Below are 23779 nucleotides of genomic sequence, written 5' to 3' on the forward strand. Positions count from 1 at the left end.
GGATGTGCTCGCATTGGAGAGGGTCCAGAGGAGTTTCCACGAATGATCCTGGGAATGAATGAGTTAATGCATGAAGAGCATTGATTGACCACTGAAGCCTAGAAGAATGAGAGGGGATCTCATTGAAACCAAATATCGAACAGCCCAGATAGAGTGGATGAGGAGAGGAGGTTTCCAATAGTGGGCGAGTCTAGGACAAGGGGGCACAGCCTCAGAGTAGAAGGGCAGATGAGGAGGAAGTCTGTTTTCGCCAGAGGGAGGTGAATCTGTGGGATTCATTGCCACAGATGATTGTGGAGGCATTTGGGTATATTTAAAGCAGGGTGATCCGTCAGGGTGTCAAAGGTCACGGGGAGAAGGCAGAAGAACGGTGTTGAGAGGGAAAATAAAGCAGCCGTGATCAAACAGTAGAGTAGACCCGATCAACTGAATGGCCTAATTCCGTTTCTTTGTCTCATGGTCTTTTATTCAAACAAAAACCGGTCTTCAAAGTTCAAAGTAAATGTGTTATCAGAGTACATAAACAACCCCTGTCTTGCAGGCCTACTCAGTAAATCTACAGAATAATAACCATAACAAAACCAATGAAAGACCGCACCAACTGGGCCCTCGACCAGGGTGCAAAAGACAGCAAACTGTGCAAATACAAAAGGAAAGAAACCATAATAATTAATAAATAAGCAATAAATATCGAGACCGTGAGGTGAAGAGTGAGTCCATTGGTGGCCACCTCCTGATGTAGAATGTAAGACGTAATCAGTCTGATATTCAAAGGGCGGTTTAGCAAACAAACAGAGCATTGACCAGAGAGCACGGGAGATAAGGCTTAGAAAGTGGCATGACAATGAGACGCGAACACAAGACGATATGCGGGGACGCTGGAAACCCAGAGCAACGCACACAAAACGCTGGAGGAACTCAGCAGGTCAGGCAGCGTCCACGGAGATGAATAATCGATCAACGTTTCGGGCCGAGACCGTCATCAGGACTCGAAAGGAAGGGGGAGGAGTCTGAATAAGAAGGTGGAGGGAGGGGAGGAAGACGTACTAGGTGGTAGGTGATAGGTGAAACCGGGAGGAGGGGTGAGGTAAAGAGCTGGGAAGTTGATGGGTAAAAGAGATAAAGGGCTGGAGAAGGGGGAATGACAATGAGACGAAAGCACCGGCCAAATGTAAGACACCAGTTCAATAGCAAAGAAAGCCTAGCAGCATCTCTACTTTCTGCGAAGGCTGAGAAAAGTCCATCTCCCACCACCCCCCATCCTCATCACATTCTACAGGGGTTGTATTGAGAGCATCCTGAGCAGCTGTATCACTGCCCGGTTCGGAAATTGCACCATCCCGGGTCGCAAGACCCTGCAGCGGATAGTGAGGTCAGCTGCGAAGATTATCGGGGTCTCTCTTCCTGCTATCACGGACATTTACACCATACGCTGCACCCGCAAAGCAAACAGCATTATGAAGGACCTCACGCACCCCTCACACAAACTCTTCTCCCTCCTGCCGTCTGGCAAAAGGTCCTGAAGCATTCGGGCTCTCATGACCAGACTGTACAACAGTTTCTTTCCCCAAGCTATCAGACTCCTCAATACCGAGAGCCTGGACTGACATCTACATCATTTATTATTATTTTGTCATTTGTCCTCTACTGTGCCTATTGTCTTGTTTATTAATTATTGTACAGACCTGCACTGTTTTGTGCACTTTATGTAGTCCTGTGCAGGTCTGTAGTCTAGTGCAGTTTTTATGTTGTTTTATGTAGTCTAGTGTAGTCTTGTGCTGTCTCACATTGTCTAGTGTAGTTTTGTGTTGTTTCATGTAGCACCGGGGTCCTGGAGGAACGTTGTTTCGTTTTTACTATGTACTGGACCAGCAGTTTATGGTTGAACTTGACGGTGGGGTAGATTAATGGTCTGCATGAATCAGGGTCAGAGACCTTTGTGACTGAATGCATGACACCAGCCAGGTGGTCTTGTCCCTGAGTACATCAGACCTCATCGATGGTGCACGCGCTCTGCCCATCAATAATTGGGATCGTTGTGCAGCCGGAGAGTCAACCCTCACAACGCAGCGGTGTGGCGGTTAGCACAACACTGTGGAAGCGTATAGAAGTTTGGAATCCAATCCTGTCCTGCTCTGTAAGTAAGGTTGTACGTACCTTTTGGTGTCCACTTTGGTCTCCTCCGGGGGCTCTGGTTTCCTCCCACAGTCCAAAGATGTACCAGTTGGTAGGTTGTAAGCTGCCCTGTGATTAGGCTGGGGTTAAACTGGTGGGTTGCTAGGCAACGCGGCTCCAGGCGCCGCAAGGGCCTGTCCTGTGCTGAGTCTCGAAATATAAACCAATAATTAATACTGCGTACGTGTGACTGGGTTCTCAGAAGCTTTAGGACTCTCTGCTCGAAAAACTTTGTGCCAGAACAGATTCGAGAGTCAGTATTGTTTATTGTCACTCTTCAGCACACAAGTGAGCATGGGTTTCTGACACTCAGCGGGAGATAAGGTTTATAAACCGGCATGGCAATGAGACACAAACACAAGACGATATGCAGGTGCTGGAAATCCAAAGCAACACACACAAACTGCTGGAGGAGCTCAACAGGACAGGCAGCATCTCTGGAAATGAATAAACAGTTGATGTTTCGGGCTCAGACCCGTCGTCAGGACTGGAAAGGAAGGGGGAAGGAGACTTACCAGAATGTTACCTGGGTTTCAGCACCTGAGTTACAGAGAAAGGTTGAACAAGTTAGGTCTTTATTCTTTGGAGCGTAGAAAGTTGAGGGGGAACTTGATAGAGGTATTTAAAATTATGAGGGGGATAGACAGAGTTGACGTGGATAGGCTTTTTCCATTGAGAGTAGGGGAGATTCAAACAAGAGGACATGAGTTGAGAGTTAGAGGGCAAAAGTTTAGGGGTAACACAAGGGGGAACTTCTTTACTCAGAGAGTGGTAGCTGTGTGGAACGAGCTTCCAGTAGAAGTGGTAGAGGCAGGTTCGGTATTGTCATTTAAAGTAAAATTGGATAGGTATATGGACAGGAAAGCAATGGAGGGTTATGAGCTGAGTGCAGGTCGGTGGGACTAGGTGAGAGTAAGCGTTCGGCATGGACTAGAAGGGCTGAGATGGCCTGTTTCCGTGCTGTAATTGTTATACGGTTAATTCTGCAATCATTGGGCATTCGTGCTAGTGGACCAAGGACTTGTGACCGTGTGGAAGCTGGCGTGTAGTGGCCATTCCCATGTTAAATAAAGTAATCCACAGGCATCCTGCACCAGAAGCAAGTCAGCCTTGACCCCAGGGGTGCTTCTGAGAGATTGTTGCTTATCTCAAGATAAGAACAGGCCGAGATGGCCTGTTTCCGTGCTGTAATTGTTATATGGTTAAGTGTAAAGCAGATTGAAATTATTGTTCCTCTGGAAACGATGTAGCAAAAAAAACCAATAAGCATAAAAAACACAATAAATATGGCATAAAAGCAATCGTATAAAGCACAATGTATAATAACTGATATACATACACTCTGTGGCCTCTTTATTAGATTCACCCGCTTGTTTATGCAAATTAGCTAATCGCGTGGCAGCAACTCAATGCATTAAAGCATGTATGCATCAAGTCAAGTCACTTTTATTGTCATTTCGACCATAACTGCTGGTACAGTACATAGTAAAAATGAGATAGTTTTTCAGGACCATGAAACAATACAAAAAACTAGACTGTGGTGAACTACATATACCTGTCTGGACATGCCCCTCTGCTGACTGCTCCTGTGGCTCCTCCCACAGACCCCTGTATAAAGGCGATTGGAGGCACTGCTCCCCCCTCAGTCCCCAGGATGTTGTGTGGTGGTCTCTTGCTGCTGACGGTGCTTTCTTCCAGCTAATAAAAGCCTATCGCTCGCCTCACGTCTCCCAGAGTTATTGATGGTGCATCATAGACTGAACTACGTAAAAAAAACAAAGCTACACTAGACTACAGACCTACCCAGGACTGCATAAAGTGGACAAAACAGTGCAGGCATTACAATAAATAATAAACAGGACAATAGGGCAATGAGTTGGTGTCAGTCCAGGCTCTGGGTATTGAGGAGTCTGATGGCTTGGGGGAAGAAACTGTTACATAGTCTGGTCGTGAGAGCCCGAATGCTTCGGAGCCTTTTCCCAGACGGCAGGAGGGAGAAGAGTTTGTGTGAGCGGTGTGTGGGAGAGTCTCTTCAATCCACGGAAACCAGCCTGATGAGACTATAAGGCTTTAACTATATAGACTTTATCTATATAACCTACTGCTACCATATAACAACAGATTTCAAGACGTATGCTGGTGATATTAAACCCGATTCTGATTCGGATTTGAACCGGCTGCTTGGGGGGAGATGTGGGCGGCACGCTCCACCTTCACCCTCCGACCCCCCGGTCAGCACGTTGTCCATCTTTAAAGCAAAGGGGTCGATTAGTCAGGGCGTCAAAGGTTATGGGGAGAAGGCAGAGGAATGGGGTGGGGGGGGGGAATAATACATCAGCCATGGTCGAATGCCGGAACAGATACAAAGGGCCGAATGGCCTTGTCCTGTTCCTGTGTCTTATGGTTTTATCTCAGCGAGGATTTTAACCCAGTGATCACACTTTAATCTCCTGATTAACTCTGGCCATTTTAACACACACTTTAACCTCATCTGCTGAAAACAGTGAAGCAATTGTTCTATTAAACACCGTCTTTGTTCCAGTTTCTGATTATCTGGTAATGAAAGCGCGTGTTGTATTCACACCGAACGAACAATGTGTGTATCCTCCCCCGCAGCCCCCTCCCATGGAATTCATTGTAAACCTCCCTTTCAACGGGGAGTTTCCGCCGCACTGCCTCCTACCTCTCACACAGAGACAGACAGACACATACACAGACAGACACATACACAGAGACAGACACAGAGACAGACAGACAGACACATACACAGAGACAGACACAGGCAGACACACACAGAGACAGACACAGGCAGACACACACAGAGACAGACACATACACAGAGACAGACACAGGCAGACACACACAGAGACAGACAGACAGATACATACACAGAGACAGACACAGACACACACACACAGACAGTGAGACAGAGAGAGTGTGAGAGGGAGAGAAAGTGAGAAAGAGAGAGTGAGAATGTGAGTGAGAGTGTGGGAGTGAGAGAGTGAGAATGAGAGTGTGAGAATGAGAGTGAGAGAGTGAGAATGAGAGTGTGAGAGAGAGTGTGAGAATGAGAGGGAGAGAGTGAGAATGTGAGTGAGAGTGGGAGTGAGAGAGTGTGAGTGAGTATGGGAGTGAGAGTGAGAATGAGAGTGAGAGTGGGAGTGAGAGAGAGTGTGAGTATGGGAGTGAGAGTGAGAATGAGAGTGTGAGAGAGTGTGGGAGTGAGAGAGTATGACTGAGAGAGTGAGAATGAGAGTGTGAGAATGTGAGAGAGTGAGAATGAGAGTGAGAGAGAGTGAGAATGTGAGTGAGAGTGTGGGAGTGAGAGAGTGTGACAGAGAGTGAGATTGAGAGTATGAGAATGAGAGTGAGAGAGTGTGGGAGTGAGAGAGTGAGAATGAGAGTGTGGGAGTGAGAGAGTGAGAATGAGAGTGTGGGAGTGAGAGAGTGTGAGTGACAGAGTGAGTGAGAGAGAGTGAGAAAGAGAGTGAGAGGGAGAGAGAGTGAGAATGAGAGTGTGAGAGACAGAGTGAGAGAGAGAGAGTGAGAATGAGAGTGTGAGTGAGAGAGAGAGAGAGAGAGAGAGAGAGAGAGAGAGAGAGAGAGGGGGTCCGCCCCCTTTACGAACTCTGTCTGCACTTCTCCCTGCCTCAGCAACATTACTCGAGACCCCTCCCGCCCCGGATATCCTAACCCCCTCTCCCCGCCCCCCACGGGCAGAAGCCCGAAGGCGCGGACGGCCAAGGTCAAGGGCGGCCTCGGCCCCGCCGCGATCGGACTCCGAGTGTGATTAAAAGCGAGTTCGTGACCCCGCGCCTTCTCCGCAGCCGCAACACCGAGTTCGGTTACTGGGCACCCCCGGTGTACCGGGGGGGGGGTGACGAATGACCTGTCCGGCTGGCATACAGAGCTAAGTTTTTCACGCGATGATAATAAATCAATTTATTAACTCACACGTGCTCATGTACACACACAGAGACGCGCTCACATCTTGGCATCCCGAGTAAAACAAAACCCGAGAGCTGGAGGGACTCAGCCAGTCTGTGGGCGGGGAATCGAGTCGGCGACCCCTCCCTGCCAGAGCCCTGGGGCACATCAGCCACCACCGGGCCATGGGCCCTGCCCCTGCATCGGGAGATCTGCCCCCTCCCCCTCCACAGCACCCCACCCGGCCCGCCCCTGCCCCTGCCCCTGCCCCTGCCGGACGCTGTCTCTGCCCGCAGCGCGCGTGCACACGCGTCCAGGCGCGCGCACGACCCTGCAGCAGCGCGCAAAGCCTCCCTTCACAATAGACAAGAGCGGTCACATCAATAATACATTCCGACCATCAAATGATCTCCTTGTAGAACCATTTAAACCCGCTTTTAAAACGAGCCACTGTAATGAACACGCACTCTGAGGGGTTTTTTTTTGTTGAATCTCCGACGTGCTATGCAGTAATTTATCAGCCGTGAGGTGGATTAATAGAGAGAGAGAGAGGAGAGACGGGGGCCTTTTTGTGGGCAGAGTCGGTCTCGATTACATTCTGTAGACCGCTCTCCGTTTCCGTCACCTGTCCCCGGTGGCTGAGCCCAGCCCGGCGCCTCTGTTTAATAACCCTCGCCCCCCCCCCCTCCACTCAGCACCGGGTGCAAAGGATTTCAGAGGTAACGCGACCCGAATTTGACAAGAAGCAAGGCCACAGGGAACAGAGATCTAGACCCATCCCATTCTAACTGCAGAAATCCTGCCCGGTCCCCGCAGCTCAGCAGAAAAACAAGGGGCCGGCGGAGACTCGACCGCGGCGGTTTCAGGTGACACGGAAGGCGGAATATCCCTGGGTTCCGAAGACGGCGTTTGGGAGAGGCTCCCGGGTTGGTGCGGGGGGTGCCGACGGTCACTGCTTGCTTGGGGCATTTCGTTAAAAGCCCTCGTGCACACTCACCCTGTGCGGCGCCCGGTTCCCTCTGTCGCTCGGCGTTCGGAGAGAGGCGGAGCTTCGAGGCAAAGGGAAACACTAACCTGGTCTGTCATTCCGTCGGAAACCAGAAGCAGCGTCAGACCTGGTCCAAAACTCAATTCGACACCCACAAGCCATCTCAGATCCCTGTCACTCCATCAGACACCAGATACAACACTAGACCTGGTCCAAAACTCCACCAGACACCATAAACCATCTCAGATCCCTGTCACTCCATCAGACAACAGCCTGGTCCAAAACTCCACCAGACACCACAAACCGTCTCAGATCCCTGTCACTCCATCAGACAACAGCCTGGTCCAAAACTCCACCAGACACCACAAACCGTCTCAGATCCCTGTCACTCCATCAGACAACAGCCTGGTCCAAAACTCCACCAGACTCCACAAATCATCTCAGATCCCTGTCACTCCATCAGACAACAGCCTGGTCCAAAACTCCACCAGACACCATAAACCGTATCAGATCCCTGTCACTCCATCAGACAACAGCCTGGTCCAAAACTCCACCAGACTCCACAAATCATCTCAGATCCCTGTCACTCCATCAGACAACAGCCTGGTCCAAAACTCCACCAGACACCATAAACCGTATCAGATCCCTGTCACTCCATCAGACACCAGACACAGCACTAGACCTGGTCCAAAACCCCACCAGACATCACAACCCATCTGAGACCCCTGCTACACCATCAGACCTCATCCAAGTCTCCACCCAATACCACAAACTATCTCAGACCCCCATTACTCCTTTGGACACCAGAAACAGTGCCAGACCTGGTCCAAAACTTCACCAGACACCACAAACCATCTCAGACCCCTGTCACTCTGTCAGAAAACAGACTGGTCCAAAACTTCACAGACACCACAATCTATATCAGATTATTGATGCCATGTCAGATCATATCAATTAGTCAGACACTAAAAACACTCTTTGATGGCATCTGTCACAATAGAACAGGATCCTCAAATCTCTCTGCCACTCAAACCCGCACCAACATTGGTGATGTCATGGGCAATGAAGAGTGTTATCTAAGTTTGCAAGGGGATCCAGACCAACTCGCGAGGAAGACTGGAGAAAAGCAAATGGAGATGAACTTGGAAAGTGTGAGGTTTGTGTTTTGGGAAGGTAGACCAGTGTAGGATATACACAGTACGTGGGAGGACCCTGGAAAGTCTTGCAGAACACCATAGAAGTACATCATTCCCTGAAAGTGGGGCCACAGTGGACAGGGTGGTGAGGAAGGTATTTGGCACACTTGGATTCATTGGTAAGGGCTTCCAGTTCATCATTAAAGCAGTAAGACAGCAAACTCCTCACTTGGATAACACTATGCAGGGATGCTGAGGAAGCATGTGTGTGGGCTTGGGGGTATCTTTGTGATCCATATCTGTCCTGAAGAGTCTAGAGAGTCATACAACAGGGAAACAGGCCCTTTGGCCCAAACGCTAGTCAAGATTCCCATCCAAGTTAGTTTCATTTGCCTGTATTTCTCCCCCTTAATCTTTCCTATTGCTGTCCCTGTCCAAGTACCATGGTTTCCCAAGTTTTCCCAACCTTTTAAACTATAGGTTTCCAACCTTCCCCAACCTTTTAAACCATGGGTTCCCAACCTTTTAAACCATGAGTTCCCAACTTTTTCCAACCTGTTAAACCATGGGTTCCCAACCTTTTAAACCATGGGTTCCCAACCTTTTAAACCATGGGTTCCCAACCTTTTAAATCATGGTTTCCCAACCTTTCCCAACCTTTTAAACCATGAGTTCCCAACTTTTTCCAACCTGTTAAACCATAGGTTTCCAACCTTTCCCAATCTTTTGAACCATGAGTTCCCAACTTTTTCCAACCTGTTAAACCATGGGTTTCCTACCTTTCCCAACCTTTTAAACCATGAGTTCCCAACTTTTCACAACCTTTTAAACCATGGGTTCCCAACCTTTCCCAACGTTTTAATCCATGGGTTCCCAACTTTTCCCAACCTTTTAAACCATGGGTTCCCAACTTTTCCCAACCTTTCCTAACCTTTTAAACCATAGGTTTCCAACCTTTCCCAACCTTTTAATCCGTGGGTTCCCAACATTTCCCAATCTTTTAAACCATGGGTTCTTAACCTTTCCCAACCTTTTAAACCATTGGTTCCCTAGCTTTTCATGCCATGTGTCCTTAACCATCAACCGAGGGATCCGGGGACTCCAGTTTGGGAACTCCTGGTTGAAATGTTGTTAACAAATCTGCTTTTAACACTTGCTTTGGCAGTTCATTCCGTATATAGAATCAGAACCAGGTTCAATATGGCATGAAATGTGTTGTTTTGCAACAGCAGTACATTGTCATGATAAAAAAACTGTAAATTACAGTCTGTATGATACTGGGCAAAAGTCTTGGTTGTGTGTAAAAAAAATTCTGTAAAGCAAAGATGCTTTCATAAATAATGAAAAGATTCTAAATATCAAAAAGATTACTATAAAGAGTAGTAAACAGTAAAAAACAAGTAAATGTAATAAATATTTGGTGTGACTACCCTTGGCCTTTAAAACTGCATCAATTCTTTTAGATACACTGTCGAGCAGTTTTATAAGCAAATTGGCTGGCAGGTTGTTCCAGGCATCTTGGAGAACTTGCCACAGTTCTTCTGCAGACTTTGGCTGTCTCCCTTGCTTCTGTCTCTCTGAAAAAATTAGAGCCCTGTCTCTCTAATTTTTTGAGATCAGGGCTGTGTGAAGGCCATATCGTCTGAAACCAGATTTTAAAAAAAGCACTGTATATATCAAAAAATATACTGTGCAAAAGTCTTAGGCGCACATTTCTATTGCACAGTACTGCAGTAATTTTATGTATTGCACTGTACTGCTGCCACAAAAAAAACACAAATTTCATGACATATGTGAGTGATGATAAACCGGATTCTGATCTGGGTCTCTATTGTGGACTGAGAGTGGGAAGGGGGCAGGGAGAGGGGAATCGTAGTTGGGGAAAGGGGAAGGGAGAGGGAAGCACCAAAGAGACATTATGTAATGATCAATAAACCAATTGTTTGGAATCAAATGACCTTGCCTGGTGTCTCAGGGCTGAGTGCATGCACAGCACCCCCCACCCCCCACCACCCTGGCACTCCTTCTCTGCCACCTGTCCCACACCCCTCCTGCGGCATTCCACCTTTGCCATTCCCGGCATCCTTTTCTTCCACCAGATTTCCAAGCCCGCTCTCTGTTCCACGTTCATGGGTACAGGATTGTGCAAACAGAAAGGGGGAAAACTACTGATGTAGTGTTCATGGGTTCATTGTCCAATCAGAAATCTGATGGCGGAAGGGAAGAAGCTGTTCCCAAAATGTTGAGTGTGTGTCTTCAAGCTCCTGTACCTCCCCCCTGATGGTAACAATGAGAAGAGGGCATGTCCTGGGTGATGGGGGTCATTAATGGTGGATGCCACCTTTGTGGGGCCTTTTGAAGCTGTCCTTGATGCTGGGGGGGGGGGGTAATGCCCATGGTGGTGCTGATTGGCCTTACAATGTTCTGCAGCTTTTCCCAACACTGTGCAATGGACGCCCTCCCCAAACCAGACTGGGATGCAGCCAGTTTGAATATTCTCTGTATGATAAAATTGCCCTCATGTCTCTACTAACTCTCTCCCCTCTCACCTGAAACATTTGACCCTCTAGCTTTTGGTTCTTTACACTTGGTAAAAAGGACCCCATATTTACTCTCTTGATCTCCCTTATAATTTTTTGCTGGGTCGCCTCTCACTCGCCAACACTCCAATTAAAAGATCCCGACCTGCTCACCCTCTCTCCATAACCCAGTCTCTGGAAACACGATAATATCCTTATAAATCTCCTCCGTACTCTTCCTGGTCGATCGCAGGGGTTGGGGGGGGGGGGCAACATTGAACACAATACTTCAAATGCAACTCTTCAACATCAGGCAGCATAATGCAATCCCAATGCCCTGAGTGTGTCATGAGCCCTGGTGGCCACTGTTTTAGTTTAATCCTGTCAAGTTAATTGTGACTGGCACATTTTTTCCCGCATTCAATGATTAGTTAAAGGCGTCCCTAGGGGAGTTCTAGTGTGATATAGAGAATGATTTGTCTCGTGGTGGTGCCCAGCCCTCCAAGATGCTGATGGTTTCTGTCTCTTCGCGGGGATTCCGAAGAGACCTGGGTTGAGCCGGTCTGGTGAGGGCAAGGATGCCAGAAGCCTTCTTCACCAGCAGCTGAAGAAGACCTCGCCAATGGCGACGTCCCTCGGGCGGTTCACAAAAGTACTACTTTTACACATGACTCTGCGTGCGATCGGGCGCTTTGGACCCTCCGAGGGAGTCCGGCGAGGTTTTGAGAGGAGAGTGCGGCCTGGAGGTGGGCCGTAAGCCCGTGATCAACTCAGTTTCTGGCTGTTCTCTCCAATTAAAAGTGTAAAACTGCTGGAGGATGGAGCTGAAGTCTTGGTTTTGGGGGGAAGTGTTTAATCGACCTGCCTAGTGGATGGGACTCTGCAGTTTGTTATGTGTTTGTTTTCTGGTTACTGCTTTCTAATGCTATTTTGAGTGATCTTTTTTAAAACCGGGGTGGACTAGCTCTGCAGCCAATGCCAAACACAGCGCTAACTTGAAATGAACATTACTAAGCTGTTTCAATGTCTCTGTGGTTCGAGGTTTTGTATTGTGTGTGGTTTTTTTCCCTGCTCATTTTGCCACTTGCACGATTCGTTCTCGTTCTTGCGTGTTGGGTGTTTGAGGGTTTTTGAACGGGTTCCATGGTGCTTGTTTTGTGGGGAAGACTAATCTCAGGGCTGGATACTGCATACGTATCGTGATAATGAGTGTTCTTTGAATCTATCGACCCACTTTCAGGGTATCATGTACCCCTAAGTCTGTCTGTTCTCCAATGCTCCCCAGAGCCCTACCATTCATTGTAATTTGTAAAAACATGTATCAAGGTCTAGTTTAATTGTTCAACCATACACATGTATTCAGCTAAAAGAAACATTGTTCTCTGGGCCAAGTTGCAAAGCCCTGTATATAATCACCCACAGCTCATAGTTGCTATAGGGTCACAAAGCAATACTGAGTGGTGTGGCCTGATGGGATGTTGTCCTGGAGCCAAGGACAAGCACGCAGCAGTCTCTCATCTCCTGCTGGGTCAGCTGCAGACAAAGGCAATCCACCTTGTCTTCCAGGGAGCGAACACTGGAGGGCAGCACTGACAGGAGAGCCGGCCCCCAAACGCAGCACTGTGAGCCCTCCATGCCTCTGTTCCCTCCAACGTCACCTCCACTTCTGGGCGGCTGTAACTGCTAACGCCATGGCATGAGCTCCCAGTCTGCCCAACGACTGAGGCCAGGCAACTCCCTGCTGTCAGTATCATCAATAAACCAACATACATTTTTTTCCAAATTAAACTGCATTTGCCCCCACTTGGCCCTCTTACCCAGCTGATCAATATCTCTCTACATCCTGGTAACCAACTTGAGTCTTGATGCTACCATTTACAGCTTTACTGTTCTTTGGTAGTTTGGACATTCCTTAAGTACAGAACTTGTATTTACCACATCCCAAATAAAATGCCAATGTTACTTTTCAGTAACTGTCTGCAATGTGTCCATCATATAGCATGATATGACATGTATCTGTCTGCACCTTGGACGTGAGCAGCACGTATATTTTAGCATCTTAAGAGTTACACTAAATCAGTGAATCGGGCTTGCAGAATTTCACATTAACGATATCCAACAGGGTCTTGCAGTCACAAGAAAGGAGGCAAATGCTTGTAAGGTCGTGTGGGAGGGAAGGGTTCGACTGATCTTGGAGTTGGTTAAAGGGTCAGCACAACATTGTGGGCTGAAGGGCCTGTACTCTTTATTATTGAGCTCCACAACTCCAACCTCTGATACACCTTTCCAGCCTCTGTCTAGCTGATTGCTGACTGGTATTGGTACTGGGAATTGTTCAATATTGTCACATAGCGGTGGGTGGGGACGCATCTCTACCAAAGGAGGTGTGAGGAGCTCCTTCCCTCCGCTAGCCTGCAGGTCACCCTTGGGCAAGGTGTAGCACCTGCTCAGCCCCCAAACAGGGTCATGAGAAGCCATGGGAGCAGGTGGTGGGTGGTCGTACGAGCAGCCGGTGCAGATCACAAGTCCTGGTTATGCGACCACTGACACCAGGCAGACAATCTCTGAAGAGTATTGATAATGGCTGGGGGGGGGGGGGTCACCCATCTTGTAAAGACTCTGCCCAGAAGAAGGCAATGGCAAACCACTTTTGCAGAAAAATTTGCCAAGAACAATCACGGTCGTGGGAAAGACAATGATTGCCCATGCCAATATGTCGTGGCACATAATAAACGAACAAGGAGTTGTATTGCATGTAAACAGGCCTTTTGGCCAACTAGTCCATACTGCCCAATGTGCCTTCCCATGTCTCATTTGGCCCATAACCTTCTAACCTTTTCCTGTGCATGTTCCTATCTGTGTGTATTGGAGTATAAAAATATTATGGAGTATAAAAGTTGTATTATTTGCTGTGTAACCAAAACTATGTAGTCAGCTTGCTATGCATGTATCCACAATGAAATCCAAGGAATGTAGAAGACAATGGTGTGTTAAAGGTAGCTAAAGAGATGTAGTCAGCTTTGAAACTTGCTATTTGCTATGCATGTACTCAATTTAGCAGGAGAATGAAATATTAAGAAAGTTAATGAAAGGTAGCTAAGAGATGTAGATTAGAACATGATTAAGTCATGAAGTATTAAGAATGTAAACTTGCTATTTGCTAGAGAATGAAATCTTAGGAATGTAAAAGACATTGGTGTGTTAATGAGAGGTAGCTAAGAGATGTAGATTAGAACATGATTAAGTCAATGGGTCGTACATGTGGTACGTGTGAAACTGGACCAGGATTTTGCTATAAAAAATGCTGGGTCCGGGGATCGGTGGGCAATCAGCGACTAGCTCAATGATTGTCTCAGCTTTGATTTGCAAATTAAAGTTTAACCCTTCTTGAAGAATCTTCTGCGTCTCCTGGTCGTTTGTGGAGCACGAGAAACCATGACAAAATTGGCGACCGCGGCAGGACCGGAAAGAGACCTGCGGAAAGGAAACGGCAGATTGGGGACGCTTCCCAGTCCTCTAGGGACCCCCACAAAGCCAACAGAATTAAGGGTGCACCCAAACAAAAGGTAAGCGCTTTTTGCCACAATTTGGACTAAGAATTCTGTTGGCTTTGGGGAGGTCTTGGAGTCTCAGAAGTGTGGAACCACTGCCGAACGGTCTCTCCGGTCCAAAGAATCGGGCAGAATTGGGGGTTAACAGGAGGCTCAGAGGATTGATCAAGAACACTGCAGTGAGGGTAAGTACAAATAAGTTAATAAGAAGTTAAGTTAAGAAAAAGTCCACGTGGTGTTGGTAAATCCCTGTGGGTACCGCTTCGTATGAAACGAAGGGCTGAACGGGCAGGGAAAGGAAAATAGACTAGAATTAGAGTAGAAAATCCTTGTGGATTCCACCTAAGAGATAAGGGTCTGAATAGACGAGGTGCAAAGAGAAAGTTCTGTGGGTACCGCTCTGAATAGAGGTCTGCACAGGCAGAACAGAATAGGAAACAAGGACAGTCCAATATATAGTTTAAAGCGCTGGTAGATAGATGATAGACTAGGCATAGAATTAGAGTAAATAATATTATCCAGTAAACGAACTGTGAATCTCTGAAATACCTTAAAAAGAGAGAACAACATGACAGGTAAAGGAATGGCAGTAGAGATTCTGAGCAAAAAAATCCCGTTAATTAAATATGAGATCACAAAAACTTCAGAAAAATGGGAAAAAAGAACCAATAACCTGGTCACAAAGTGGCCAAGAGAAGGAACGTTTGATGTAAGCTTGTGTGAAGAAATGGAGGGACTAATTAAAAATTACAAACCAAAAGATAAATCTAAGAGGGCAAAAAAGAGAACGAGAAATAGAAGTGCTAAAACTCTTCAGAACGGAGGGAGAAAGGCTGAGGAGGACAGGTAGAATATGAATTACAAGCGAGGAAGACACTAAGGTGCTGGAGAAACAGCCTGTTAGAGGAGGGTACGGTGAGAAGCTGGCTTCAGCTCTGTAACCGGATGTGAAAGAAACAGAAAAACCCCCTCCCTATAATGAGGAAGGAACCCCTAAGCAGTGCCCCCTGCTGACGGGGACAGTAAACATGCAGGGAGAAGTCCAAGTTTGGGAAAACGAGGAGGGAAAAAACAATATGAGAAGGAAAAAGCGGCGATATGGAAGGAGATACAGGCAGAAAGGATAAAGGTGGAACAGGCAAAGAGAGAAATGAAAGAAGGGATTGAACGGATGAAATACTTGAGAGAGGAAAAGGAATATGAGGAGTATCGGTTATACCATAGAAATAAACAGACTAGAAAAGAAGGTGACTCATTGGAGGAGCAAGAGTTAAGTAGACAGAGAGAGGATGTGAGAATTTGTGGAGAAGAGGTAGGAGGCAGAAGCCCAGAAGAGCAGAAGGAGGCGGTAGGGGAGCGACTTGTGGAAGTAGAGAGAGAGCTAGATAAGTTACTGAGAGGGGATTGCCAGAAGAGATGCGAAAAATACTCCAGGGGCCAACCAAGTATTGAATCAAGACAGAAAGGAAGGACTCCACAAGGAGACCGAAGGAAGAAGAGGACCCCAGAGACATTTGTGTGGGAGGCTGTAAAGACATACCCTGAGACAGATGGGGAGTCAGGCGAGGAGGAGAGCCAGGGCAGGTGGGAAGAAGGAGGACGAATGATGCCGTTGTTAGTAAAAGGATCAGGACAAGTGCAGTATATCCCTTGTGGATCCCAGGACCTAGAAGGGCTGAAAAACACTCTGCCCAATCTACATGAAGGAGCAGGGAAATGGATTAGAGCCTTTGAAGAAGAAACGGCGGGACGATTATTGGCTATGGGAGATTTGAAGGCACTGTTGGTAAGGTTGATGGGAACCTCCGAATTTAATGAACTAATGGAAATGGCTGGTATAGTAAACTCGAACGACCCGAGAACTGATGGAGACGGGTTTGACAGAGTGAGGCAGAGGGTATGGCAGGCCCTCAGAAAGCTTTATCCACCCAAAGTGGACCCCAAAGCCTTAAAAGGGGATCCACTGGGAGACACTGAAAACCCAGCAGCCTACGTAGAAAACCAGTTGAAAAGATGGAGACTGGACAATGAGCAAGAGGTGGAAAATAGCTTATTTATCACCACACTGTTCCGACATAGCATTTTGGATGCAATGCCTCCACAAGTAAAATCCAAACTGGAGGAAGTGGTTGGGCTGACGTCAAAGACCCCACAAGAATTTAGAGACCACATAGTCCATGCAGCTGAGAAATACCGGAAAGACAAAGGTTGGCTGAGCAGCAGGAAGAGGTGCAAAGAAAGTTGATACAAATGCAGCTCGAAGACCTCAAAAAGAAGGAAAAAGAGAAAAACAAAAAGATGCTGCCAGCAGCCACCGGTCCGAGTACAGCCATCGAACTGGACAAAGCACTGCTATATGGAGGGGCCGATCATACTGTAAGACAAGGGCTGGAAAACCCCATGCCAATAATTGTCTTTGGAGGAGCCCTATCAGGAACAGACTAAATTCAAACAGCCCGGACAGGATTAGAAGTCCCAAGGAGGGGGACAGAGGAGCTATGGCAGGCATGGGCAAACTACGGCCCGCGGACCATATGCGGCCCGTTAAGCTTTTTAATCCGGCCCGCAGAACTTGATGAAATTATATTAATAAACCTTGTTAACGTTTTTTCCCCGCAATTCTGGCGTTTTCCCAACAGATGACGCACTCTATATACATTTGTGGCGACCCATTTCCTGGCACATCCGAACTGGCTCACAATTAGCCAGTGTTCCGGCTAAGGGAGATAGCCTGCGGGGATTTGCGAGCACAGAGCTTTGGAGCCTCTGCGCCACGGGGGGGCAGGTTGAGGGAGGCTTAAAAGTGAGGCTTGGGATTTCGAATAAAGTTTTTTTCTTCGACTGCAGTTACCGACTCCGTGTCGTAATTTTAGCGCTGCATGTAGCACACCGCTACACATTGACCTTTGTTGAGGTGCAGCGTATTACTCCACATTTACTCTTTGTTCGGCTCGACCTATTTGTGTGAACAGGCGTTCAGCGTCATGAACATCAACAAAGCCAGCCACAGATCCAAGTTAACTGACCAACACCTCAGATCCATCCTGAGAATCACCACAACAAAACTAAATCCAGACTTTGATGCGCTGGCTAAAAAGGGAGACCAACAACACTGTTCTCACTGAAATTTAATAAGTTTCTTCGTTGTGTTATGTAAAAAATGCATTTGAAAATATTTTTTTCAATAAGCCTTACATGTTACATGTCATTTCTGTTAAGTGATGGATATGAGTAGTGCGCAGGTGCACGTAAGTTCTCAAAATAAAAAATGCGCTCCTGATCAAATAACGCGCTCCGCATACTGGCGCGCTGTCACTGTTCTGTCTTTGTGCTGGTCGTTGTTGAGTTTTGGCACAGGGGACAATTGAATAAGAAGGAGCAGGACAAGTAGACCTGCATCTCCTACCGTTTTTGAAATAAAGACAGTCAGGAGGAGAGTGATGATGATAATATCTTGAAGGATAACAGAATTTTCAGTGCTTTAAAATAATAACTGTTACTATTTAAAAAAGCTGTATTTTATTCATTTAATTTTCAGTGTTTTAAAAGTCATTTCAATAAATGTCTAAATACCATGGGACTTCAAAGACAGATATTTTGTTGTAATGCATTTGTTCATTTTCAATTGAAATTAAAGCAAATGTTTTCTACATATCCCATGTTATTTTATTTTCTCTTATGAGGTGTATTACCAAAACACTCCGTCAATCTGCTCCTGGTCTGGCCCCCCTGTCAAATTTTAGAACCCTTTGTGGCCCACAAGTCAAAAAGTTTGCCCACCCCTGAGCTATGGGCAGAGGGGACCAGTGAGGAAACAGGGGGAAAGAGAGGTAGAGAGATTGTGCTGGGAATGTAATCAGCCAAGTCACATGAGAAGAGATTGTCCATTTACACTATGGCCTGACACACACCAGCAGGAACTGATAAGAAGGGATCTAAAGTTTAGCCAAGGACCAGCCCCACAGGCCCAAGCGGACCTGTGAACCCCTATGCGAGGTATTTGGGGTGCTCCGAGAACTCCAGTGGGAAGGGACATTACCCAATGATAATAAGGGTGGCAGACAAGAAGGTTTTTCATTTGTATGTATCCAACCGACAGGAGGGTTATGTCACAGCGGTTCTAACACAAGAGACAGGCACAGGAAAAGCAAAGCAGCCGATAGCATACTGCAGTACGAGACTAGATGAGGTGGCTCAGGGGTATCCACCCTGTTATCAGGGGTTGGCGGCGCTGTGCTATGCATATGAAAAGGCATCATCTGTAACCCTGGGCTATCCTGTGACTCTGTACACACACCACAAAGTAGCAGAATTGCTGGAAAGAGGGAAATTTGTGCTGATGCCAGCCAGGATAGCAGCGTATCAGATGCTATTGACATTTCCAGATATAACTATACAGAGATGCACTACCAGTAATATAGCCGATTTTGTCCCTTTGGGCTATGAAGGAGAACCCCATGATTGTGTAGGGAAGACAATGGCATTTGCCAAATTGAGATCAGATTTACGGTCAGAACCACTAGAGGATGCAGATAAAAAGGTTCTGTTCGTAGATGGCTCTTGTTATAGGGATTATGATGGAAATCATGCAGGGTTCTCAGTAGTACAGCAGGATCAGTCGAGCTATAAGATTATTAGGATGGAGTCCTGTCCTCGAACGTGTTCCGCCCAACTAGTGGAAATCAAAGCCCTGACAGCTGCGAGTGAAATGATGGAAGGTGAGAAAGTAGACATCTATACTGATTCGGCATATGCCCATGGAGTATGCCATTTGTTCGGGGCAGTGTGGAAGCAGAGAGGTTTTTAAAAAAGTAGTGGAGATCCCATACAACATTGTCAGCAAGTTCTAGACTTAATAAAAGCCACGATGAAACCTAAAGCATTGGCTATAGTAAAATGCCAGGCACATAAAAAGGGAAATGATGTAATAACAAAGGGAAATCAAGCTGCAGACGAGGCAGACAGAAAAGCGTCTGGGTGTACGTCAGCTGTCATTGCCCCCCCAGGTAAGCCGAACTCCAGAACCTGACGTAAAGGACCTAATTGAAATACAAGGTAAGGCAACTTTGGCAGAACAGACAATGTGGAGACGAAGGGGGGCCAAGCAGAACCCGGAAGGCCTGTGGAGCACGGAAGACGGTTTGTTGGTAGCGCCCACCCCTCTACTGACGATTCTGATTTCAGAAGCGCATGGGATTGACCATTGTGCAAGGGGGGAAGTGATAAAGAAAATAAAGGATGGTTTTTGGTCACCTTATTTACAGGCTTCAGTGGACTTTGTCTTGTCACAGTGCGAGGTATGCGCACAGAATAATGTTCGAAAGGGAATTACAACCCCAATAGGTCACATTCCCGCACCTGAAGGACCATTTAAACATCTAGTGATCGATTACATAGACATGATAAAGACAGTGAGAGGGAAAAGATACATGCTGGTAGTAATTGATCGATTTAGCAGATGGGTGGAGGCGATACCTTCAAGAGATCAAGGGGCAAAGACAGTGGTAAAATTTCTGACAAATGAAGTGATCCCAAGGTTTGGAATACCTACAGAAGTTAGCTCAGACAATAGCTCAGCTTTTATCCAGAAAGTGGTCAAACTGGTACAACAGGCGCTGAGGATAAAGCAAAAATTTGGATGTGTATACCACCCTCAGTCGCAGGGCATGGTAGAGAGAATTAATGGAACCCTGAAAGCCAAACTAAACAAAATTTGTGCAGACACTAAACTTAATTGGGTCGATGCTTTACCGTTAGCATTGATGGGTTACCGCATGCAAACTAATCGAATAGCATGCCTGACACCGCATGAGATTGCTGCAGGCTGGGAAGCTATCATACCTGTGATAGGGGTAAGCAAAAATGTTGAATGGATAAACTATATATACTATAATCAACAGAGATTCATCAACTACACTGATGATGCACTGGAGGCCTTAGGGCAACAGCTGGATGCAACTAGCAGGATAGCGTGGCAAAACAGACAGGTACTGGATTGGCTTTTGGCAGAAAAAGGGGGTGTGTGCGTAATGTTTGGAGAACAATGCTGCACTTCCATACAGAACAATACTAGCCCAGAAGGGTCTTTCACCCGAGCAATGAATAAATTAAAGAATCTGCGGACGGAGGTCAAACAGAATGCAGGATTTGAACATCCGTTCTTTGGTTAGAAAGTAGACTCGGAGGATGGGGAGCATGGCTGACTAAAATAGCAATAACTGTCAGTATCGTACAGTTGAGCTGTGTGGTTGTGCTGTGCTGTTTTCTTCTTGTTTCAAATCTCTTGTAGTGCGTGTTGCAACCACACAATTTCCGATGCTCGTGGCAATTACTGAAACAAGCTTAGTGGAGAAAGAAACACCGAAAATGTATCGTTACAGCCTACAACACCTGCAGGATGGACAAGAACAAAACGACAGTGGGGGAGGAGATTGTAAGGGCTTCTGAGTTTTTTTTTCCCTGTCTCAGGTACAAAGGGACAGGTTTTTTGGCTCAGCGGCCCAGGGTAACAGGGAGAGAATACTTTGAGATCTTGGCGCAGAAAATTATAGTTTAACCCGAGATTTGGAAATAAATGCTTGAGTTTATTGGGGCTTTTGTGTGCAGACTCTTAGTCTCTGGGTCTCAAAGGGGGGGATATATTGGAGTATAAAAGTTGTATTATTTGCTGTGTAACCAAAACTATGTAGTCAGCTTGCTATGCATGTATCCAAAATGAAATCCAAGGAATGTAGAAGACAATGGTGTGTTAAAGGTAGCTAAAAAGAAGTAGTCAGCTTTGAAACTTGCTATTTGCTATGCATGTACCCAATTTAGCAGGAGAATGTAATATTAAGAATGTTAATGAGAGGTAGCTAAGAGATGTAGATTAGAACATGATTAAGTCAATGGGACGTACGTGTGGTACGTGTGAAACTGGACCAGGATTTTGCTATAAAAAATGCTGTGTCCGAGGATCGGTGGGCAATCAGTGACTAGCTCAATGACTGTCTCAGCCTTGATTTGCAAATTAAAGTTTAACACTTCTTGAAGAATCTTCTGCACCTCCTGGTCATTTGTGGAGCACGAGAAACCATGACATGTGTCATTTGAACATGGTAATTGTACCCACATTAACCACTCCCTTTTATAACTTGTTCTACACATTCTCCACTGGAAAAACCTGCTTCGTGGCTGTGTCTTGTGAGGTGTGTGGCTTATTCTGACTGTTAAAGAGAAAGTCGCTTTGCTGTGATTAGTTAGTGTAGAAACTGCAGTTGCTTTTCACATTGGTTGGCTGCCTAGTGTGCAGTTTCATATGTCCTGGGTATTAGTATAACATATAACCATATAATAATTACGGCATGGAAACAGGCCATCTCGGCCCTTCTAGTCCATGCCTAATGCTTACTCTCTCCTAGTCCCACCGACCTGCACTCAGCCCATAACCCTCCATTCCTTTCCTGTCCATATACCTATTCTTTTTTTTTAAATGTCAATATCGAACCTGCCTCTACCACTTCTACTGGAAGCTCGTTCCACACAGCTACCACTCTGTGAGTAAAGAAGTTCCCCCTCACGTTGCCCCTAAACTTTTGCCCCTTAACTCTCAACTTGTGTCCTCTTGTTTGAATCTCCCCTACCCTCAATGGAAAAAGCCTATCCATGTCAACTCTATCTGTCCCCCTCATATTTTAAACACCTCTATCAAGTCCCCCCTCAACCTTCTATGCTCCAAAGAATAAAGACCTAACTTGTTCAACCTTTCTCTGTAAGTTAGGTGCTGGAACCCGGGTAACATTCTAGTAAATCTCCTCTGTACTCTCTCTATTTTGTTGACATCTTTCCTGTAATTCAGTGACCAGAACTGTACACTAGTTAATTAGTTATTATACTTATCAACATTGCTAAGTACGTTTTTAAATGTTGCTACTAATAAGAATTTCCCACTTGGGATTAATAAAGTAGTTATTATATAGAACGTGAGTGGGACGTTCTTCCTTGCATCCTTTAAGGCAAGAGGTGCACATGCCCATTGGAAAGGTATGTTCTGCACATGCTATCAACTAAGTATGTTTGTTGAAGTATCTATGTATTCAGCTTTGTAGCATCTATAACCTGGGGAGCATGAATGTTTGGTTGATTTATTTTTTACTGTTTGTAATGAAATGATTAATGTTCACTTGAATTCAGTGTTTTCTCTCTCTTGCCAGTCCCGAAAACCTGCTTCAGTGTTACGCAGTTCTGTTCAAACCTTGCCCACTGTAAACCCTAGAGCAGGGGTTTCCCAACCTTATTTGTATCATGGAGTCTGTGGACCATGGGTTCAGAACCCCTGCCCTGGAGTTTTAGACTCCCCTACCCCAGGGTATTCACGTGCTTACTGCAGATGTCCACGCCGCTCACAGCTTGGACTCAGCATTTTTCAACAGACACACAAGAGAAATGCACAAATCAACTTATCATTGAAGAGGATGAACGACCAATCACGCCAGGAAAAAGGCTGTGGCCACTGACCCTTATGATTTTATAATCCTCTAAAAGTTCAAAGTAGTTTATTATCAAAGTTCGTCTATGTCACCCTGCAAGTCATTTTATTGCAGGCATTCTCAACAGAACAGAGAAACACAATAGAATTAATGAAATGCTCTGCAGGAAGACTGACAAACAATCAGGATGCAAAAGACAAAGCTTGCAAAAAATAAACACAAATAATAATGAATAAATGAGTTGTAGAGTGAGTTCATAGCTTGTGGAATAAGGTTGGTGTTGGAGTGAAGTTATTCATACTGGTTCAGGATCTTGATGGTCCAGGGGTAAAGCCTTTTCCTGAACCTGGAGGTGTGGGACCTAAGGACTCTTTACCTCCCTCCTAAAGGCAGCAGCTAGAAGTGCACATGGCCAGGAGGGTGGGAGTCCTGAACGACTGATACTGCTTTCATGTGGCAGCACTTGTTGTGTTCAATGGTGGGGAAGGTCTTTCCTACAATGGACTGGGCTGTATCCCCTATTAATTACAGACATTTCCATTCACACCTATGCCCCAGGGACTGTAGCCCCAGCGGATAACCCCAGGCCCTTCACACCCAGAAGCATCTCTGTGAATCTTTTCTCTCCTTTCCCTTGCTTTCTAACACCCTTCCTACTGTATGGTGACCAGATGTGGAATTGCATACAATATGCTAAGTGTGATCTTACCAATGTGAGATGGCTAGGGGGTTGTGATTTGGATGCCAGAAGTGGATTTTAACAGAATTGAGGCTAGAATGACTACAGGGCACAGTGGCACCTTGATTTAATTTTTGTCATAGGAGTTGGCTAGAAAGAATTGGTCTACAAATCAGTGAATTTGAATGAATTGAAGACAATGTAAGAAGACGGATCAATTACCTTTGTTCTTGCCATGAGGTTGAAGGAATGGAGGCAGCCATTTTGAGAAGCTGCTCTGCATCCTCCATTTTGTGAACTGGACTTGCTTGGCTGGATCATAGTTTTAGAGTAGAC

The 23779-nt window shown here is 46.2% G+C and overlaps 1 protein-coding gene across 5 annotated transcripts in view; it reads right to left on the reverse strand.

Moving 5' to 3' along the window:
• The window catches only part of LOC132381452 (uncharacterized), a 56093-nt gene extending 32314 nt beyond the window's left edge, over positions 1-23779 (reverse strand). Inside the window, exons 1-2 of one of the 5 annotated variants that reach the window (XM_059950869.1) lie at positions 7100-7135; positions 2158-2325 (exon numbers count right to left, since the gene is read on the reverse strand). Coding sequence is in view for 1 of the 5 variants with exons in the window: in XM_059950871.1 (XP_059806854.1) it covers positions 23666-23764 (99 nt within the window). In the remaining 4 variants the exon portion in view is untranslated. Of the gene's footprint in view, positions 1-2157; positions 5708-7099; positions 7147-23665 lie in introns of those variants that run through there. The other 4 variants (XM_059950871.1, XM_059950868.1, XM_059950867.1 and 1 more) reach the window with 4 other exon arrangements.

The sequence above is a fragment of the Hypanus sabinus genome, chromosome 26 (assembly GCF_030144855.1).
Source record: "Hypanus sabinus isolate sHypSab1 chromosome 26, sHypSab1.hap1, whole genome shotgun sequence".
NCBI classification, from domain to species: domain Eukaryota; kingdom Metazoa; phylum Chordata; class Chondrichthyes; order Myliobatiformes; family Dasyatidae; genus Hypanus; species Hypanus sabinus.